Here is an 18,487-nt window from a genome sequence, read left to right on the forward strand (position 1 = left end):
AAAACATACCCTAACCAGAAGCCTTGGATGAATAAGGATTTCCGACTCCTGCTGAAGGCACGTGACATTGCTTTCAGATCTGGCAATCGGGAAGCCTACAACTTATCCAGGGCCAATCCGAAGAGGGCGATTAAAGCAGCTAAACACAGCTATGAACTTCGGATAGAGAACAGCTTCAACAACCACGACCCCTGATGCATGTGGGCAGGCATCCATGCCCTCGCGGAATACAAACCAACCAACAACACTCCCTCAAGCAGTGATGTTGCCCTTCCAGATGCCTGCCACTCACATTCCTGCAGGTCAGCAACATTCAATGGCATATTAATGAGAAGTCCAAACTAGAAGTAGTGGAGACAGCAAATGCTGGAGACAAAATTCCAGAATGCAATGCAGTTACACTGAGTCACGGCAGACAATCAGCTCGGCTAGTTAACGATTTACAAGATGACAAGCACAATGATGTTGATGGTAGTATTAGCATGAAAGTTGACACTTTGGAACCCAATATGTTTGAACAGAGCGTACAAATAAGGAAGTTAGACAGCTGGACAGAATAAAGGACTAACGCACTGCTGCATCGCTCACTTTAGCTAGAGATGAAGCAAGGGCTGATAACCTCCCACTGGCACCACTATTAGCATCAGGTAATCGAACTGCAGTAACCAAAGTGAAAATAGACCAACATATTGATGAAAAAAGTTTTTTTTTTTTAAAAAAAAGGCAAATTTCAGTATAAAGATTAATGTGCAAGTTGTTCATGATAGATTTTCCATTCAACGGAGAACAGTAACAACCAATAAAACTTACCACAGAACTTACCTCAGAACTTACCACACGAGTCTTCCACTGTCTCTACAGTGGATATATTTATACACACCTGAGCGTAAAGCAACAATAGAAATATTTTGTTCTGTCATGCCAGGGCCTTGTGTACTGTTATTTGATAGGAGGAGTGTGTGAACTCTTGCTCTGTCTGGATTTGTTTGCATGTCATTGTCCTGCTGTCACTGATTCAAAAGTACTCATTAATTTTCCAGTGATTTAAACCCCACCTGGCTCTTTACTTACACTTAAGTTTGGGATGTTTTATGATTATAGCACTGACCCAAGGGTGCTCACTTGTAATCCATCTGTTTATTTCACTTTATTAACTAGAAAATTATTAATTCTAGTGATCTAGCATGTCGGTGCCATGTTTTAAACTTGCTAAAATAATCATTTTGCAGGGTCTTGTGATGAGGAGGGGGAGATGACAGCAGTATTTTGGTTCCTGGTGAAGAAGGGGCTAAAACATAAATAAGCTCTCAATCTTGGTCATGAGCTGTGAGCAGTGACTGAAGTGATGACACTGTGGATACAAGTGGATTTCAGCAACCACAGTAGAGCTTCAGGTTTGTTGATGGTGTAGTGGAGGGTCCTGAAGTCTCAGGGCTTCCTCACACCTGTGCTACCTTCTGCCTCTCCTGTTTTAGACTGTTTTAACCAGGTGCGTTGGAGCTCAGCTTGCTCTGTGGTTACACATGCAGATGGACAACTAAAGCGAAAAGCAAAATATAACGTGTTGCAGTAACGTGTAAGACCACCAGGAGCTGCCAGAACAGCTTCAGTGCACCTTGGCACAGACTCTTCAACTCTCTGGAACTGTACACTCTTCCAAAAGACATTCCCTCAGTTGATGTTTTGATGATGATGGTGAACACAAGGCTGTATCATATGACAGACATCATGTTCATACTCCACTCATTGAATCCTTGTGCCCTGTGGATTGGGAGGTAAGATCACTCCCATCAGGACAGACATATTTCATCAGGATAACAGTGATCCTGATGAAATGGACCAAAAACCATGCCAGCAAAGTTGCTCCAACAGCATAACGCAGCCATTTTTTTCTATTATTCAGTTATTAATGAGTTTCTTTCATTCTTTTCAATTCGCTTCGCAGAGTTTTGTTAAAATCTATTATTTTATGAATCCTTTGGAAAACTAGTAACATTTTAGTCATGTTACTGATCCACAAGTAGTTTTGAAATAAGTTGCTACCTTCACTATATTAAAAGCATAATATTTCTTTGATTAAAAAATTGCTAGTAACACATACATATATATTTAAAATAGAATACATCCAAATTAAAAAATATTAAATACACAAATCAAACTGGAACTATATTATCACCTGAATAATTTCCAATGTACAATTCTGCATTTAAACCTTGAGTGGAACCTCTTACGCAAGTGTGGTGCTGATGCAGAAAGTGATTCTGTTGGTTACTACCATTGTCTAACAGTTTTAACAGCGTGAGAAACCACACGAGCTGGTCTATTTGAGATTCTTCAGTAAGTCAGTGTGGTTTGAGCCAAGTGTGTTATTTAGACATGCAATTTGGTTTGCATGATGTTAACCTGGTGCCTACAGGCTTTCCTTGTTAGCTTTGCTAGACTTGTAGCTCTAGTCCAAAACCTAAGAAGTTTCAGGCTCTAAATCAATCATCGGCCAGTAAACTACATTTCAAGTAACATTTGAATTATGCACTGAAAATGAAATGAAGGCTCATAGAAGAGGTGTGTAAGCCCACATCATTTTACTGACACACACTGATAATCTTTACAAAAGACAAGAACAGACATCTCAGTGCCTCGGTTTTCAGTGTGACTGAGGCTTAAGCTTAAGGAAGCAAGCTGGGAAAATACACTGCCAGTTCATGAAGTCCTTAAATTAACTACATACAACTCTATTTCTCACAGCATATAAACATTGAACACTTATTATAAAACAAAGCAATAAAATAGGCTTCTTAATAATAAAAAACATTTGTAATAAGTCATTTTTTAAAGTGGTAATATATGTAGGTCCCTTCCTGCTGAGTGAAAGGGACTTAAATATCTGACAGCTGTTAACTATGGACACACACTACACATCATATCACAGGCTTTAAAAGGCCTTCATGAGTGAGTGGCTGTTTCGGAAACTTGGCTAGAGGAATCAGTTTATTAAAAGTACAGCTTAGAAGTGCAAAACTAGCTTTTTTAAAGCGTGGGGATTAGGCATGTTCTGACAGGCTTTATTATTATACAATATATCACGATACTAAACAGGCACCCTATTATCATAGTGGACAATTCAGATTATTATTATTATTATTATTTGCCTTCCATTTGTGAAGAAGCTGCCTGAGTAGGCAGTATTGGCTGGGCAGCATTTGTGCTCTCAGAATGAATTCTGTCCCATTTAGATAATCAAAATAAGGTCAGCATAAAGACAGCTGTCTTGCTTATTTTGATTAGCTGATTAATCCAAAGACTGCACTGCATGTGGCCTTAGAGAAGGGAATCCCACAATTCTGTTCATTGGAGCACGGACAGAACTGTCGCTCACAGTCCCCCTGACGCCGTCCTTACAAAAGAACCCTTGAGGATCCTGTTCAAACGTTCATTTTGTTAACTAGGCTATTTAGGTAAGCTTTTTCTATTACAATAATAGCATCTTGTTAATGCCAGCATATTTAATGCACTATTTTTTTTTAGATGCCCCAATGACAAGCTAGCGTGCTATGAAAAAAGCTTTTATGGATAGCAAAAATAACACAAGCTAGCTAGCTAGTTTTAGTTACCCAATTTTTTTAATGATTAAAAAAAAATATGGCGCAATACATGCCAATAGCATGTGCAATTCAGGTAGTGTACGTAAGGTTGATTTCAGCAAACAGGACAAGGTTGAATAGTTTAGCAAGGGGACTGCCAGGGCTTCCATAACAGTTAAAATGTCAGCCAACAAAAACACCTGTATTTTTTAATGCAAAATATCACAACAATATTGTGTGTGGTGATGAAGGCTAGAGATTTAGCATGATATGTGAACCTTAGTATCTGCTTATGCCTAACAGGGTTATGATTAAGATTGCCAAAGCTGCACATAATTAACATAAAACACGCCTGATTGAACAGCAGTGCAAAGCAGATCTTTAAATGCGTCATATAGCAGATCTGAAAGAGGAACAGGAAAGAAATCCGTGGCATTTTGAAAGAACCTCCCAGCTGGAAACAAAAACTACATCATATGTCCAGCGCTGTTAGAACTCAGACAGTTATATTGCAAAGGCTACTTTCAGAAAGCACCATCTAATAAATAGACTGGTTTAAAAAAAAAAAAAAAAACGAAAACAAGAAGAACAAAACAAATCTAAATTCATTATGTTGCAAATAATCTACATATTCAGGAATGCAGCTGTACAATTTGACAACAGTGTGGATTAAAAAAAGGAGGTGTTCATGTTGATAAAATGGCAATGTTTCCTCCGTTCGATAAAAATATATGGGCAAATATTAGCACCCTGAACTCGGAGGGAAATAAATTAATGCAAACTTAACAACAGGACAAAACAATGAGGATCTGTATAAAACTAGTACAAACTCTAATGCTTTCTGGCCAAAGTGTATGCATAAGTGGCTCAAATTCCAGTAAGGATATAAAAACCACATCATGTCTGAAAGGATGTGGCACAGGCATGTGTGGTTTTTTTTGTGTGTGTGTGTGTGTGTGTGTATTTTAAAAATGCCTTCACTAAAAGCTTTTCAGAGATCAGAGTGATGGCAAAGCTCCTGGAGCGATTAAAACTTGTTAAAAAAGCAGATGTATACAATGTCACACACAGAAAGAAACATTCTCACTTCATGTTGTGAGACGTGTGTGTGGGAGCTTTGCTCAATGAATGCTGGTGCTGTGAGGAGGAAGAAGAAGATGATGATGCTGGTTACTCCATGATGGTTCGGTAGATGACCGGCTCGATGTAGTCGCCTCTGTATCTTGAGTTAATCACCCGCTGCCTCTTGCTGTCCTGCAGCTTCTTCTCTCCAAAGATGCCATCGAAACGCATGTCTGATGCCTTCGACTGGGCGATAGCACACACAAGAAAAAAAAAAAGACACACCACACAAAATAGTCAGTTTCAGTTTTCAGTTCTTAAAAGAGGACACATCTGTTGCCGTTGACATACCACCTGTTTTTTTACTTGCCCAACTTCTTTCACCCACCACTTAGCCTGTATCTTCCCTACTGATCAACTGACACCCCCGCTCACATCCGTGGTTAATTGTTAGCTGTGTTTGTCATGAGTGATCGTTAAGTGCCAGGTCCTCAGCGAGATAACTTTCCCAGTTTGTGAGCAGTTAATGGGGCCCTTTTCCAGGGGGTTAGACAATACATGCTAAACATGCAGTAACTGTGAGCAGAAAATCACAGCACAGTTTATATTATGCATTGTTATAATTAATAATCTCGCCTTCAGTGTTTATTGGCTCCAACTTAGCAGGCTCCAGATGAAAGGTCGTGAAATTTGTGTGTTTCGTCTGTGCTTGATAATAAACGCTCTCTAGTTTGAGCAATACACTGATATCAAAAGTCTACTGCAAGGGTATTCAACTGAAATTTGTAAAGGTCCAAGTAACAAAGTTCCTTGCTTACAAAGGTCTGGATAAGCAACTAACATGACTGAATGGCGACAACAGTTTTGTTTCGTAGTGTTGCCTTTACCACTTTTGACTAATGCTATAGACTCTGAAAAGATGAGACATATGTTTTAAATTTGATGCAGGGAAAATAAATGCATACTTCTCTGTCCATTCATCTTTATACATTGTTTAAGTCAACAGTGAAAACTATCATAATGTCAATTTACTAATCAGAACAGAGGATAAATAAAAAAAAATCCATTAAGGTCTGTGAAAACTCTCCCTTTCTGATCTAATGTCTTTAGCATTGTACCATCTAATGAGTGTCCTTTACCTATCCTTTACCTACATAAATATATGTAATTGGATAAGTCACAACAGAGAACTAAACACCCACATCAAGCTGGTTCATGTTTAGACTAGAGTTGCTGAATTATAGCCAGTTTTTTTCCCCCATACATGTTTATCTGCTCTGCTACAGTACTTTTTCAAGTGCTCAGTTTGGTCTGAAATACTTTGCTGGGTCTGCATCCAGACTGTGGTGCACTAGTTAATGACCCCTGATATACTGAATGTTTGAAGAAAAAAAAAAGTCTCTCATCTTCTCCCCAATCATTACCAGCTGACCTCCAGAGCAAATTGTCCCTCAGTTTGTTCCATTTATCACTACTCCAGTGACAGATCATTTACCAAATAACATTATTGTTGCTAACACATGTGGAGCATGTATGCAATGTTATCAGTATAGGAATTATGTGCATGTGTGTCGTTTCAGGGCAGACCACTGCTCACACTAATGACACACACTGGTCAGTTAGATACATAAACATGAACAGCTGAGGCAGAAAGTGCTGAGCAAAACCTCAGGATTGAGTTTGCAATGTGCACGTAGCCTTTGCATGCAAAGTGGCAAATTGCCTGATATTGTGTTAATATTTACATGTGGCAGGTATATTTGCTTCACCCACCAGGCATGACTGTGTGTACTCATTTGAGTGTGTAATGAATGTAAACTTGATCTTCTATGGAATTTTGTGATACAAGACTGTGTAAAGCATTTATATTATATTTAATTTTATTAATCAATAAATATATTTTTTCGGCAATCTGGCAAATTTCTGGTATGGGGCCCGCTGCTGAAATGAGGATAGGCATATCAGATAAATTATTCAGTTATAATAAAGAGTTTTTATGTGTATTATACGCAGTGACAGCTCGTCTACAGGGCAGGTGGAAAAGCCCCATCATAAATATCAGCCCTTCAACAAATGTTAATCTTCTTAAAGTCCTAGTTCACAATTCTACACATTTTAAATTCCGTTGAAATACTAATTACCTTTTTTGAGTGACCAACGATTTTAAAAACGCTGCTATTCGACAGATAGAAGCTGATGTTCCAATGATTTGCTTGCCTTTCTACATGTTGCACAGTCATGGGGCAGTGTGTTCATTGCCCTCACTTAGCTTCCACAGAGTTATTATTGCACCTAGTGGTCAGAAATGGGAACTAAAACAAGCACTAACAGAGGTCCACGGGGTCACGAATCATGCTGCCCCATCCTCAGGGGAAGAGCAGAGGATAGGACAGTTAATTGGGTTGCCAGATTGGGACAGTTTAAAATACTTTAAAATAGCTTTTATAGGTATATAAGAATAAGATATATTTTGCAAAAATTGGAAAAGGGAAAGGAAGATTATGAGTGCATAATCCGTACATCAGAAATGTGTGTGCACCATGCTGACCTTGTCTCCCATGCAGAGATGAAAAAAAGAAGAATAATGTGTGGCCCTTGCTGAATATATATATATATACACATATACTTTTGCTGAAACCTTGGCAACTGGTTAATGATATTAGCACTTCGGCGTGTGCCTCACACACAGGGTATGTATCACATTTGAACCAAGGTACATCTAAAACACCTTGAAACAAGCTGCTAGACTAAGCTGGATGACTGTGTGTTGTTGACTCTCAACTGCACATTACAGGGTTAGCCTAAAGATTTGGTAGATAGTAGCCTATAGAATAAGTTAACTGTGATAGCCTCTCGAATTAATTCTGTTTGAGGCTATGTCATTATTAATGTCGTCCTGCCCCACCAAAATCTATGCTCATTAGTATTACTTTCAACATTCTAGCAGTTGATACAATATTAGAAAATAACTGAATTTTCAAGAATAGGAAATGAGAGAAAAATGGAAAGCTATTTGCAAAAGTCAATTTTGGTGGTGAGGTTCTGCTTCTTCTTGTTTTCATGAACAAAGGAGCAATGTGATGTTTTCACTAACATTTCTCTGGTGACCTATTTTGCTCAGGAAGCCAGGTTCCCTTCCATTTGAACTTTATAGTTTTGCAGACTTGGTACCAGAAATTTCACAATAAATGAATTCAAAGTCATTGTAAGTGGGTCAGGATGTTCAGCTAAATATAATAATGCACCAGATGGTCTCCGTTCATCTAAGGAGCATTATCAGTTCTATTGATTTGTTGGAAATTTCAATAGTGGTTAAGCCTGTGTGCGTCTCACATCCATGATCTTACCCACCTTGTTAAGTTCACTTGACAGAAGTTGATATATGGTTGTGTGGTGGCTGACAATGCTACAGTAAAGTCATTAGGGTGGTACTTCAAGTAGATGATATGTGTAAAATAGAACTGACATCACCCCAAGAATGAGCGATATTCACATGTGGTTTTCACAGCTAAACGTGTAGCTCACCAGTCTGGATTTCACCCTTTTGGGCAGTTCTTCGTCTAATGTGTAGACATCATCTCTCTTGGCTGTGAGCTGTGAGCCATCTTCAAACTCCACCTATGACGAAACAGATGACAGTCTTAGTTATCTGTAAAACCTGATCTTCCTTCTGTTGGGCCAGTGGAACAGTCAAGGTTCTGCGACCACAACTGCCACACAGCTGTCCCTGAATCCACTACTGCTCAACTGTGCATGGTTTGATCTCTGCCTTACTTACAGTGTGCTTCACAATTATAAATGGGCAAAATGAGCATTACTTACAATAATTTAAAATCTTCCACTCAAACAATAGGAAAAATTATCTTATCATTCCTCATTAGAACTACTCTTTAAAATAACAGTATATTCTCTTGAAAATATGTGCCAAAATTACTGACACCCCTAAGGAATAATTTAAACAAAAGAAAAAAAAATCTTCATTCATCGTCATTCTTTAAAAACTTATATTATTTTTAATGTGCTCTCAGTCCCAAGAAATCTTTTGTCACCTTTAACCATGCCCTGTTTCCCTGGGGTATGTACATGGGGTATCTACAAGAATGTTATGATAAGATGTATAATAAGCCATGCTGTATTAAATCACACTATCCAATATCTGTATAAAGTATGATATATACATGTTTTGTCATTATCCTTTTAAAGCATATATTATTATTATTATTATTCTTTGAGGAGAGAGCTGGCTCTACAGCAATCCCTTGTCACAGACAGAGATAAGCCACTGCATCATGAGCTAGGCTGATGTAAGCATATTCCATTCAAATGTAAATAAGGAGGTACATCATTTCCATTTTCTCAACCTTTTGTGCTCTGTATTCATGACTGTCAGAGCATGTTGGGGTTTTGACTTACTTGGTACATTTGAATGACGTGTGCTGCAACAAACTTGGCTCCGTAGATGAGTCCGTCTGTCCAACGCACTTGCACCACCTCTCCCATGGGTGGAGGACCCAGCTGGGCACAGTCACGGCTCTGCACACACACAAATTACATTAAAAACACCAGCGTAACAAATAGTTACTTACAGGCTTATACTGCAGCTGATTGTGTATGTTTGACATTTGTTAGTCTCACAAATCTGATTTCTACCCTCTGCTAGGCAGTCTTATATCTTTAATCAATAAACATGGTCAAGAACCGCCTACTTTCACATGTCAGCAAAGGAACCAGATGTTTGATTTTCTGGTTGCATTAGAGTTTTGTTTACTCATCACTACCTGCTTCAAACAAAACTCACATAAGTGGTGTTTCAGAGCTTTTTATATGAGATTCTTGCAATTGTAGAGACAAATTATACAGTACATACAGTGTATATAATAGGTCTACAGACCCTTGTTAAATCTGCACCTTCAATGTGGAAAAGTTTTAGGGAAAAAGAAAAAAAAAAAAAAAGAGAAAAAAACACAAGTGTTCACATCCTTCTATAATGGGGAAGGTGAGACAATCAGAGTTAACCAATCAGATTCAAACTCATTACCAAAATTAACTGTCATACACCTGTTAACAATTAAGTCATTCTGATTAACCGCCAATAAAGCTCAGCTGTTTCTGTAGGATTTTCTTGACATTGTCTTAGTTTCATCTGATTGCTGAAGTCATAGTCCTCGCAGAGCTTACAAAGCATGATCTGATTGTTGATAGGTGCCGATCAGGAGAGGGGTACAAAAGTTTTCCCAAAACATTAGATTTACCATCGAACACCATGAATGCCATCATCAACAAGTGGAGAAAACAGGGCACCACAGTGACATTACCAAGAACAGGACGTCCCTCAAAAATTTACGAAGTATAAGACTTATTAGAGAGGCTTCCAAGAGACCTGAGGCAACAGGAGCTCCTGGAATATATGGCAAGCACTGGTCACTCCCTGCATGTGACAACAATCTCTCGTATTATTCACATCTCTAGACTATGGGGTAGGATGGCTAGACGGACCTAAAAAACATCCACACCCACCTAAATCACCCCAAACCATGTGCCAAAATGTGTTATGGTCCGATGAGACCAAGGTAGAACTTTCTGGGCACAATTCTAACAGTTAGGTTAGATAGGTTTGGCACAAAAACAAGACAGCTTATCAGCCAAAGAACATCACACCCAAGGTGAAGCATGGTGATGGCAGCATCATGCTGTGGGACTGCTTCTCTTCAGGCCTCTGTTAGACAACTGAAGAAAAATTGCACCTTCCAGCTTGGTAATGACCCAAAACACAAATTCAAGTCAACAAAGGAACAGGTTCAGAAGATGATGATCAACATTTTGGAATGGCCCAGTCAGAGCCCAGATCTAAATCCTACTGAATACCTGTGGAATGAAATGAAGATGGTTGTTCACAGGAGATCCCCTTGCAATTTGATAGATCTGGAGTTTTTTTGCATAGTTTTTTTTTGGGACACGTTTGTCCCACCTCCATACACAATGTATGTCAGTAGCTCTAGTTAGCATCAAACATGAGTTGTTTGAGTAGTTTTGGTTGTGCAACATCCTGTAAGTTAACTCCCCTTCCAAACTCTCACTTGCGTGGTGAGCAGATGGGTGGAGTTTATATGTATTTGTTTGCACTCATTGCCTCTCCAAAATTTTTATCTTGGCTCAGACAAGTACATCACTCTAAAAACATTGCAGACTCTATGTTTGTGTGTGTGTGTGAGAGAGTTCTCCAGTAAGCTTGTTTCTTAATACATCTTTATTTCACTGCCTCATATCAAAATGGCAATCTTTTCTACCTCAGGGGAAGCATACTGCTCTCACTGCTGCAAGGTAGAGGAAAAAACAACTGCTGCAAGATGGTAACAAAGGCATCAAAACCTAATCCCAATCTCAGGCACAGTGATTGGAAATGTATGCTCTAAGATATCAAATATGTTAAAGTCACAATGTGCAAACTAGCAGTGAGAAGTCCTACAGAGTTGAAACAAACTCTATTTTAACTCTCAGCTGCATTATCTAGCTGGTTTGCTAAACCATTGCTGTTCTAGAAATCAGTCAAGAAATCAGCATCCCTGACGTCAACATACAGAATCAACTCAAACTCGCAAGCAAATCTATGGGTACTTTAAAGATCCCGAAGATTGTGGGCAGAAAAATGAACAAAAGGCTTCATACACACTGTGACCAGCAGAATGTCTGAGGTTAGACCAGACTTTAGTTAACTCCCTGATATGTGGGGTTGCACAAATCTGAATGAAATACAAATGACACCTTTTCAGCGAATCTATGCGAATCTCACTTGATATATTTAATAACTCTTACATGACTGTAGCAGACAGTGGTAGCTACATCTTCCTAGTGGGTGTTTGTGAATGACAGCTTGTTTGCAATTTGAATTACTGCTGTACTGGCACAGCCTAAATCGTCATACTGCAACAGCCTAAACTGTCATACTGCAACAGCCTAAATCGTGTGGAAAAATAACTGCTACTTGTGTAGCCCTCTGCAAAAAACTGTCAGATGTTGCTGTGGCTGAATTCTGGAGAACAGCCAAAAAGACACAATAAATCTGGTTTTGATTAGGTTTTCTCTTTAAGAACACAAACAATCTACATACACAGTATACACAGTGTGTATACACTGCTTAGCCATAACATTAAAACCACCTTCCTAATATTGTGTAGGTTCTGCTTGTGCCACCAAAACAGCTCTGATGGGTTGAGGCATGGACTCCACAAGACCTCAAGGCATTAGGAGCAGATCCTTTAAGTCCTGTAAGTTGCGAGGTTGGGCCTCCATGGATTGGACTTGTTTGTCCAGCACATCATATTGAGATCTGTGGAATTTGGAGTCCAAATCATCACCTTGAACTCTTTTTCATGTTCCTCAAATCATTCCTGAACAAGTTTTACAGTGTGGCAGGGAGCATTATCCTGCTGAAAGAGGTCACTTCCATTAGTGAATACCGTTGCCATGAAGGGGTGTACCTGGTCTGCAACAATGTTTAGGTAGGTGGAACGTGTCAAAGTAACATCCACATGAATGACATGAATAGCCAAAGTTTCCCAGCAGAACATTGCCCAGAGTATCACACTGCCTCCACTGGCTTGCCCTCTTCCCATAATGCATCCTGGTGCCATCTCATCCCCAGGTAAGTGACACACATGCTCCCGACGTCCACATGATGTAAAAGAAAATGTGATTCATCAGACCATGGCACCTTCTTCCATTGCTCTATGGTCCAGTTCTGATGCTCACCTGTCCATTGTAGGTACTTTCAGCGGTGAACAGGGTCAGCATGGGCACTCTGACTGGTCTGCGGCTATGCAGCCCCATACGCAGCAAGCTGCGATGCACTGTGTGTTCTGACACCTTTCTATCATGAGCCTGTTGCCTGTTTGCTGGTTGTCCTTCCTTGGACCACTTTTGGTAGGTACTAACCACTGCATACCCGGAAGACCCCACAAGGCTTGCCATTATGGAAATGCTCTGACCCAGTCGTCTAGCCATCACAATTTGGCTCTTGTTAAAGTCGCTCAGATCGTTATGCTTGCCCATTTTTCCTGATTCCAACACATCAACTTTGAGAACTGACACCTGTACTGTTCACTTGCATATCCCACATTCACTTGCATATCCCACCCCGATATATTTTTAAAATGCTAGACCATTACTTCTAGTTGAGATACATGCAAAAGGGAATCATATTTCAGTTCAGGAAAATCTTTCAGAGCTATGCATATTAGCAAATGTCAACCTTTGACCATGTGAAGGATTTTCCCAGACCACCACCCATTTAGCATAAAATATCAACCATATTAGAGAGCCAAGAGTGCAGTGTGTCCTCCACATTAAAGGAAATCAGCAAAATGAATGGCTATGTTCAAAATTGTTTCTGTTCTTATGCTGTTTTGAGTTAAAAATGGTGTCTTTGTGGTTGCTCTGAAGTGGTAGCTTGGATTATATTGTGCCTTAACTGTAATGTAATTCTGGATAAAGGGGTTAAAGGGGTTAAATGTAATGCAAATGAGTAAATGGAAATGTAAAAAAATGTCAGTCCACACTCAAGCTCTCTCACCACAATGTCCTCAGGAAAGAGGTTGTCACTGAAGGAGCCATCATCAAAGTTGACCTCATAAAATGTCTCTTTTGTCAGCTGAACCACATCACACTGGTAGTAGCGTCCGTTTTTGTGCTTGCAGATCACTCTCTGGCCTGCGCCGATTTCCCTCATGGCCTCCTTTTTCCTCTGTTGGAGAAAAAGAGAGAGTCAGATTTCACTAGACAATTTAACACCCATATCACATTTACCTAAGTTAGTACTAGCAGCAGCCCCAATTCTCCACTTGTACAAAATGCCAGCAGCCTTTGACATTAACTGAGAAAACAAATGACAGAATGTGGAATGTGGAATAATATTTGATATGATATGATAACAGATATGACACAAAAGCATGTGGTTTTATCAGTGTTTGATGCAAAGCATTTGTTTGGCATGTAAATAAATTACCATATAAAAATTTCACTATCAACAGCACACAAATCTGAAATAATACAAATAATGTTTGGTCTTTGTCTTATACAATCCTAGCTGTGACTTTTACAACAAAAGCATGTATATAATAATTTCTTTGGTCCAATTTTATTATATCCATTTCTTAGTGTATTTATGGTTGGTAACCTTCTAGCTTGAACACGACTGGAATGCACCCCGCACTTTTGGTGTTCATTTCCCAAGTAACTGAATCAGACTGAAACAACTCTTCTTGCAGGAGCAAGCCATCTAATACTGCATGTCCATGTGTTATTTATGCTGTGTGAGAATGTTAGGGCTTGATTGTGCAATTAGGGTACTATTTCATGCTGTCTTCGGATTAAATAACAAACTGTTATATATAAACATAATTATGAACCAAGGAGTATCTCTGAATCATCAACATTTGCCTCATAGATAATAGGACTCATGTGAGTTCAAGCCTAACCTCTGTGTTGAGATTCACATGTTCTCCCTGTGTTTGTCTGAATTTCCTCAGAATTCTCCAGGTTCCTTCCACCTCCCAGAAACAGGCTGGTTGGTGGATTTGCTATGCTAAACTGTAATTTAGTGTGTGAATGTGTGTGCATGGTACCCTGCGATGAACTGGCACCCCATTCAGGATGTATTCCTGCCTCACGCCCAGTGTTCCCAGAGTAGGCTTCAGATCCACTGGGACCCTGATATTTACTGATTTGACTGAGTTTAGGATACAAACATATAATGCAAGTGCTTTGTGTGCAGATGTGCCTGTTATTTTGCAAAAATACTACTAGTACAAGAGAGAAAGGTATTGGTGTGTAGTTATTTTTTGCAGTACAGTGTGGGTTTAACATTGTACAGTCTATTACCACAACAAATGAAGCTTACTGAACATGGAGGAAAATTATTAACGCCTACTGGGATCACATTACAAGGTCAGACGTGTAATGTGGCACAATAAACAATACAACTAATTATATGGATATAGTAAGCATGAATAATTTGGCTAATCTTGGTTAAACTTTACCCTCACAACAGGTATACAATGTATTGAAGCTTGTGTGAATTAAAAAAGTGAAAACCCACATAGCTACAATTAAAACCAGCCACAACACAAGCCACATTGGTGTCTGTGGGATTGTGGTCTGTTGTTGTGCCATTTCATGTCAAACCAACAAACTCTTCTCACAAGGAGGAAAACATTTTCTGTACCATAAGATGTGTTGGTGCAGCGTATGAAGTGAAATGATATATAGGAGTCATTTGTTACCATCCCATGTTATGCTACTACTGTTAGCCTCGGTACTAACATAACTTTGAAAGTCCCATAGCTGTGCTAGCTCTGTATTTTGTAAAGATGAACTTTTCCAGACAGTAAAATTAAGGCAAATATTGTAGCAGATGCTTCAGCTTAGGAAAAAATAGCAATATTAATAAGAAAAAAAGGCTCTACAAACATTGTATGAAGTAGATATTGCTTTTCTTCTCTAATTTACCAAGCTTACTGTCCAAAAAAAATTACATTATTTTAGTTAACTACCTCTAACAGTAAAAACGCAGTTACTGCTGCTCTAAATTTTAACCTTGTTTGGACAGTGAAAACATACTTACTGCTGCTCTATTTGTGTAAATCTAACTGGAGAGTGAAAACATAGGTACTGCTCCTCTAATTTCGTACCTCTGATTGGACAGGGCCTTTGTGACGGCAGCAGGTGACATAGACGATGAAAGGCCAGTCATCCGGGTGCATAAGGACACCCGCAGCCTGGGCACAGGTAGGGTGGTATGACGTGGGGCAGCGGCCATGAGAACACTGCACACAGCAGCCTGTCGTCTTCTTCATCCGCCTCTTACAGTAGTAACATTTCTGTAAAACACACAGTGTCAATGAGTGACACACATTTGCCTTCACAACACAAAGTGGAAATAAGGTGAACTCGATACACTGAACAGGGCAAAATAAGACCATTAGTGTTCATAAGTCTAGAAATTCCATTTGCTTCAATGTAATTATTGTAATCTTAAACATTTCCTTTTAAGGCTAACACACATGAATGCCTTAATGCTCAGTGAGGAAGTTAAGTGGCACAGTGGCAAAGAAAAAACTCCCCAAGAAGGAACTAGGGAACTAGAGAAATCATGAGGAAGCCCATTCACTTCTGGCTCGCACTGTGAATCACAAAAAAGTTATTTAATCAGAAAGGCATTTTGGTTTATATGGAATCTGAATTACTGAGCCAGTATTATATGTTATCATCACTACTGCCTTCAGACTGTGGCAACAATTTACCCACCTATACCTCTTTTCCACCTCTTGCACCTATGCCTATTTTGTTAGAAAAACTCTAGAGTTATGAATCTAGCTGTAGTGTTTTCTGCTTCTGGTGCAGCTTATCACCATCAGGTTATATTTACTTACAAGCATAGACAAAGAAAAATAAATAAAAATTATATTAGATTAACAGAATACATACACTAAATATCTTCATTACTTGAAAAAACCTAGGTTTGTTAACTGCCCAAATCAGAAAATGATTTATTTATTAGTGTGGCTACTTATTAGTGTTACTGTTTTTGGCCTTATATTGGCAAGGAAAGATAAAGCACTGATGTGATTAGACAAAAAATCCAGACTTTTGGACTGTACGAGCTACATTTACAAAACACTGTCTTCATGGTAAAGAGAAAATGCCACTTCCTCTGTAGCATGGGCTTTGTTGGAAAACATAGCTCGGTTATTTTACCAGCTTAAATCTCTGTAAGGGAATGCCACTGAGATCCACTGGAGATCTCTCTGTGATGTTCACGAAGCGAGCCTCTAACACTGCCACCGCACACAGCACATGCACCCACCTGCAAGATCAAACACAGAACACGCCACAATCACATGTATGTACGCGGGACCCACAGATACAGAGAGAAGCTGACAATGCTGAGATACAGTAGCTCATCAGTATCAGTCTTGGGCTGTTGCTTAGTATAAGAGGGAGTGCTCACTTGTCATTGTTGGCTCTGTGTAAGGCTCCACCTCTTAATGAGCACAGACAACAACTCTGTAAAATCAAGAGAGACACCAAAGTGAGACATCCACCCACCTTACTAATGACTCAGTGAGGTAGAGAACAATGTGTAAATTCTTGGGTAAGTTCTAAAACAGCAATAAACAGTTTTACTAGACTGAGAGACATTAAGACCTGTTGATGAGGCTGATATCTGACAGAAGTTGCTGATTGGAAAACGTTTTTTCTCATGACAATGTTTACTTTGTACAAAGGCTCAATAAAGAAATGCAGGTTGTGATAACGCTGTTACATGGTGACATGATGATTCTGTCACTTTTACTCATTATTATAACACATTTAGGTCGGTGCTTGAATTCGAACTTGCAGTGGGAAAACACTAATATAACACAATCATGTTCACATACGAAATGGCTTCATCTGCCATTTTCACAATTTCACTAATTTGTAAAAGAAACTGGTACAGAAGACTTGTGGCTAAGTTCTGCTCTTGATGTCTACAGTGATTTTGTGATGTTGGCCTATTCTCTCATCTAACAAACGTCCCTCAGGCTGGTGAAGTAACAGAATAGAAGTTACAGCAAGGATTCAGCCAAGATACAATGGGGCTCAAGTCAAGGGCACACTCAGAAAACAAACTAACAAACACAACAGCGAATTTGTTGTGACTATGTAAAATGGATCTCAAATGTTCTGGAAAATAACTTTTGAATAACTTTTTAAACTTTACCTATTTTCTATAATATTCCAGATCTATGTACCAGAGCATTTCCAGACTTCTAAAACCTTCTAGAAAATTCCAGGTTTTTTTTTTTTTTTTTTTTTTTAATAACGGGTGGTCTTTTTGTTCATATAAAGTCAGGGGAAAAAACAGCATATTTTGAAATTTACCTGTTTTTTTCATGTCTTTAAGTGAACTAAAAGATGCAAATTCACATGTTTTCTCAATGAAAATAGGCAAATTTCAAAATACCAATGTCCTGGTCACAAAAGCAGAGTTTGAGGGGATTAATAGCCTTTTCTATATGTTTGATGCAAAAGCAATTGGAAAATAACACTTACTATAGAAACAATTTTCGAAAAGCTATACACACTGACCTCCGTGAGGGCGTTGGCTTTGCAACGGGCACATTTCCAGTCTTTTGTGACTCTCTCAGGGGAAACGCCATAGCAACCTAGCAGAAAACACATACAAACACAAACACTGACTTCAAACAGGACTACTAAAGCCAGTTTAACACTATGCGATTTCAACAGTCTTTTACGATTATTACTTGTCACACTTTAGATCACAAATGATCCCAGTAAGAATTATGTAACAGAATGAACACGTGTTCTTCATGTCAGATTAAATGATGAATATAGCTACATGTTCTGCCATACTGGGTGCGCAACGATGGAGCACACGTTTGTAGCTCTTCAACTGGAAAGCATAAAAATAGTTTCGTGTTGTGATAATATTAAATAAACTCTATGAACTGAGCGTTTGCGTGCTAATTAGCTAGCTACATTCCTGCAAGCTGTAATTCATCCTCTATTTCTTTCCATGTCACATCCATTTTTGTTCTGTCATAATATAACTCTGATGGAACATTGTAGAGACATTCTCTCTCTCTCTCTGCAACAAACTGCTCTTCTATTAAATCCCATATGTTTTGTTTACTGGCATATTTGTAGCTGTCCCGTGAGTTTTCTGTAATCATATGCCGTCCTCCTATTGTTAGATTTTAGGTGAGTGCCATAGCAGTGGTCAGACGCAAAATTTTCACTGCCAGAACTTTGTCATCGGCTGCCTTTGGTGGCAGCAGCACTAAATC

The 18,487-nt window shown here is 39.0% G+C and overlaps 1 protein-coding gene across 3 annotated transcripts in view; it reads right to left on the reverse strand.

Annotated features, from left to right (window-relative positions):
- Positions 1 to 2,565: 2,565 nt before the first annotated feature.
- The window catches only part of kdm4aa (lysine (K)-specific demethylase 4A, genome duplicate a), a 33,382-nt gene continuing 17,460 nt past the window's right edge, over positions 2,566 to 18,487 (reverse strand). For all 3 annotated transcript variants that reach the window (XM_053232038.1, XM_053232037.1, XM_053232036.1), the window contains exons 15-22: positions 17,769 to 17,845; positions 16,648 to 16,703; positions 16,395 to 16,503; positions 15,329 to 15,517; positions 13,213 to 13,383; positions 9,057 to 9,176; positions 8,169 to 8,261; positions 2,566 to 4,889 (exon numbers count right to left, since the gene is read on the reverse strand). In XM_053232038.1, coding sequence (XP_053088013.1) covers positions 4,752 to 4,889; positions 8,169 to 8,261; positions 9,057 to 9,176; positions 13,213 to 13,383; positions 15,329 to 15,517; positions 16,395 to 16,503; positions 16,648 to 16,703; positions 17,769 to 17,845 — 953 coding nt within the window. In that variant the 3' untranslated portion in view covers positions 2,566 to 4,751. The remainder of the gene's footprint in view (positions 4,890 to 8,168; positions 8,262 to 9,056; positions 9,177 to 13,212; positions 13,384 to 15,328; positions 15,518 to 16,394; positions 16,504 to 16,647; positions 16,704 to 17,768; positions 17,846 to 18,487) is intronic.

Source organism: Pangasianodon hypophthalmus, chromosome 2 (assembly GCF_027358585.1).
Source record: "Pangasianodon hypophthalmus isolate fPanHyp1 chromosome 2, fPanHyp1.pri, whole genome shotgun sequence".
In the NCBI taxonomy this organism is placed as follows: Eukaryota; Metazoa; Chordata; class Actinopteri; order Siluriformes; family Pangasiidae; genus Pangasianodon; species Pangasianodon hypophthalmus.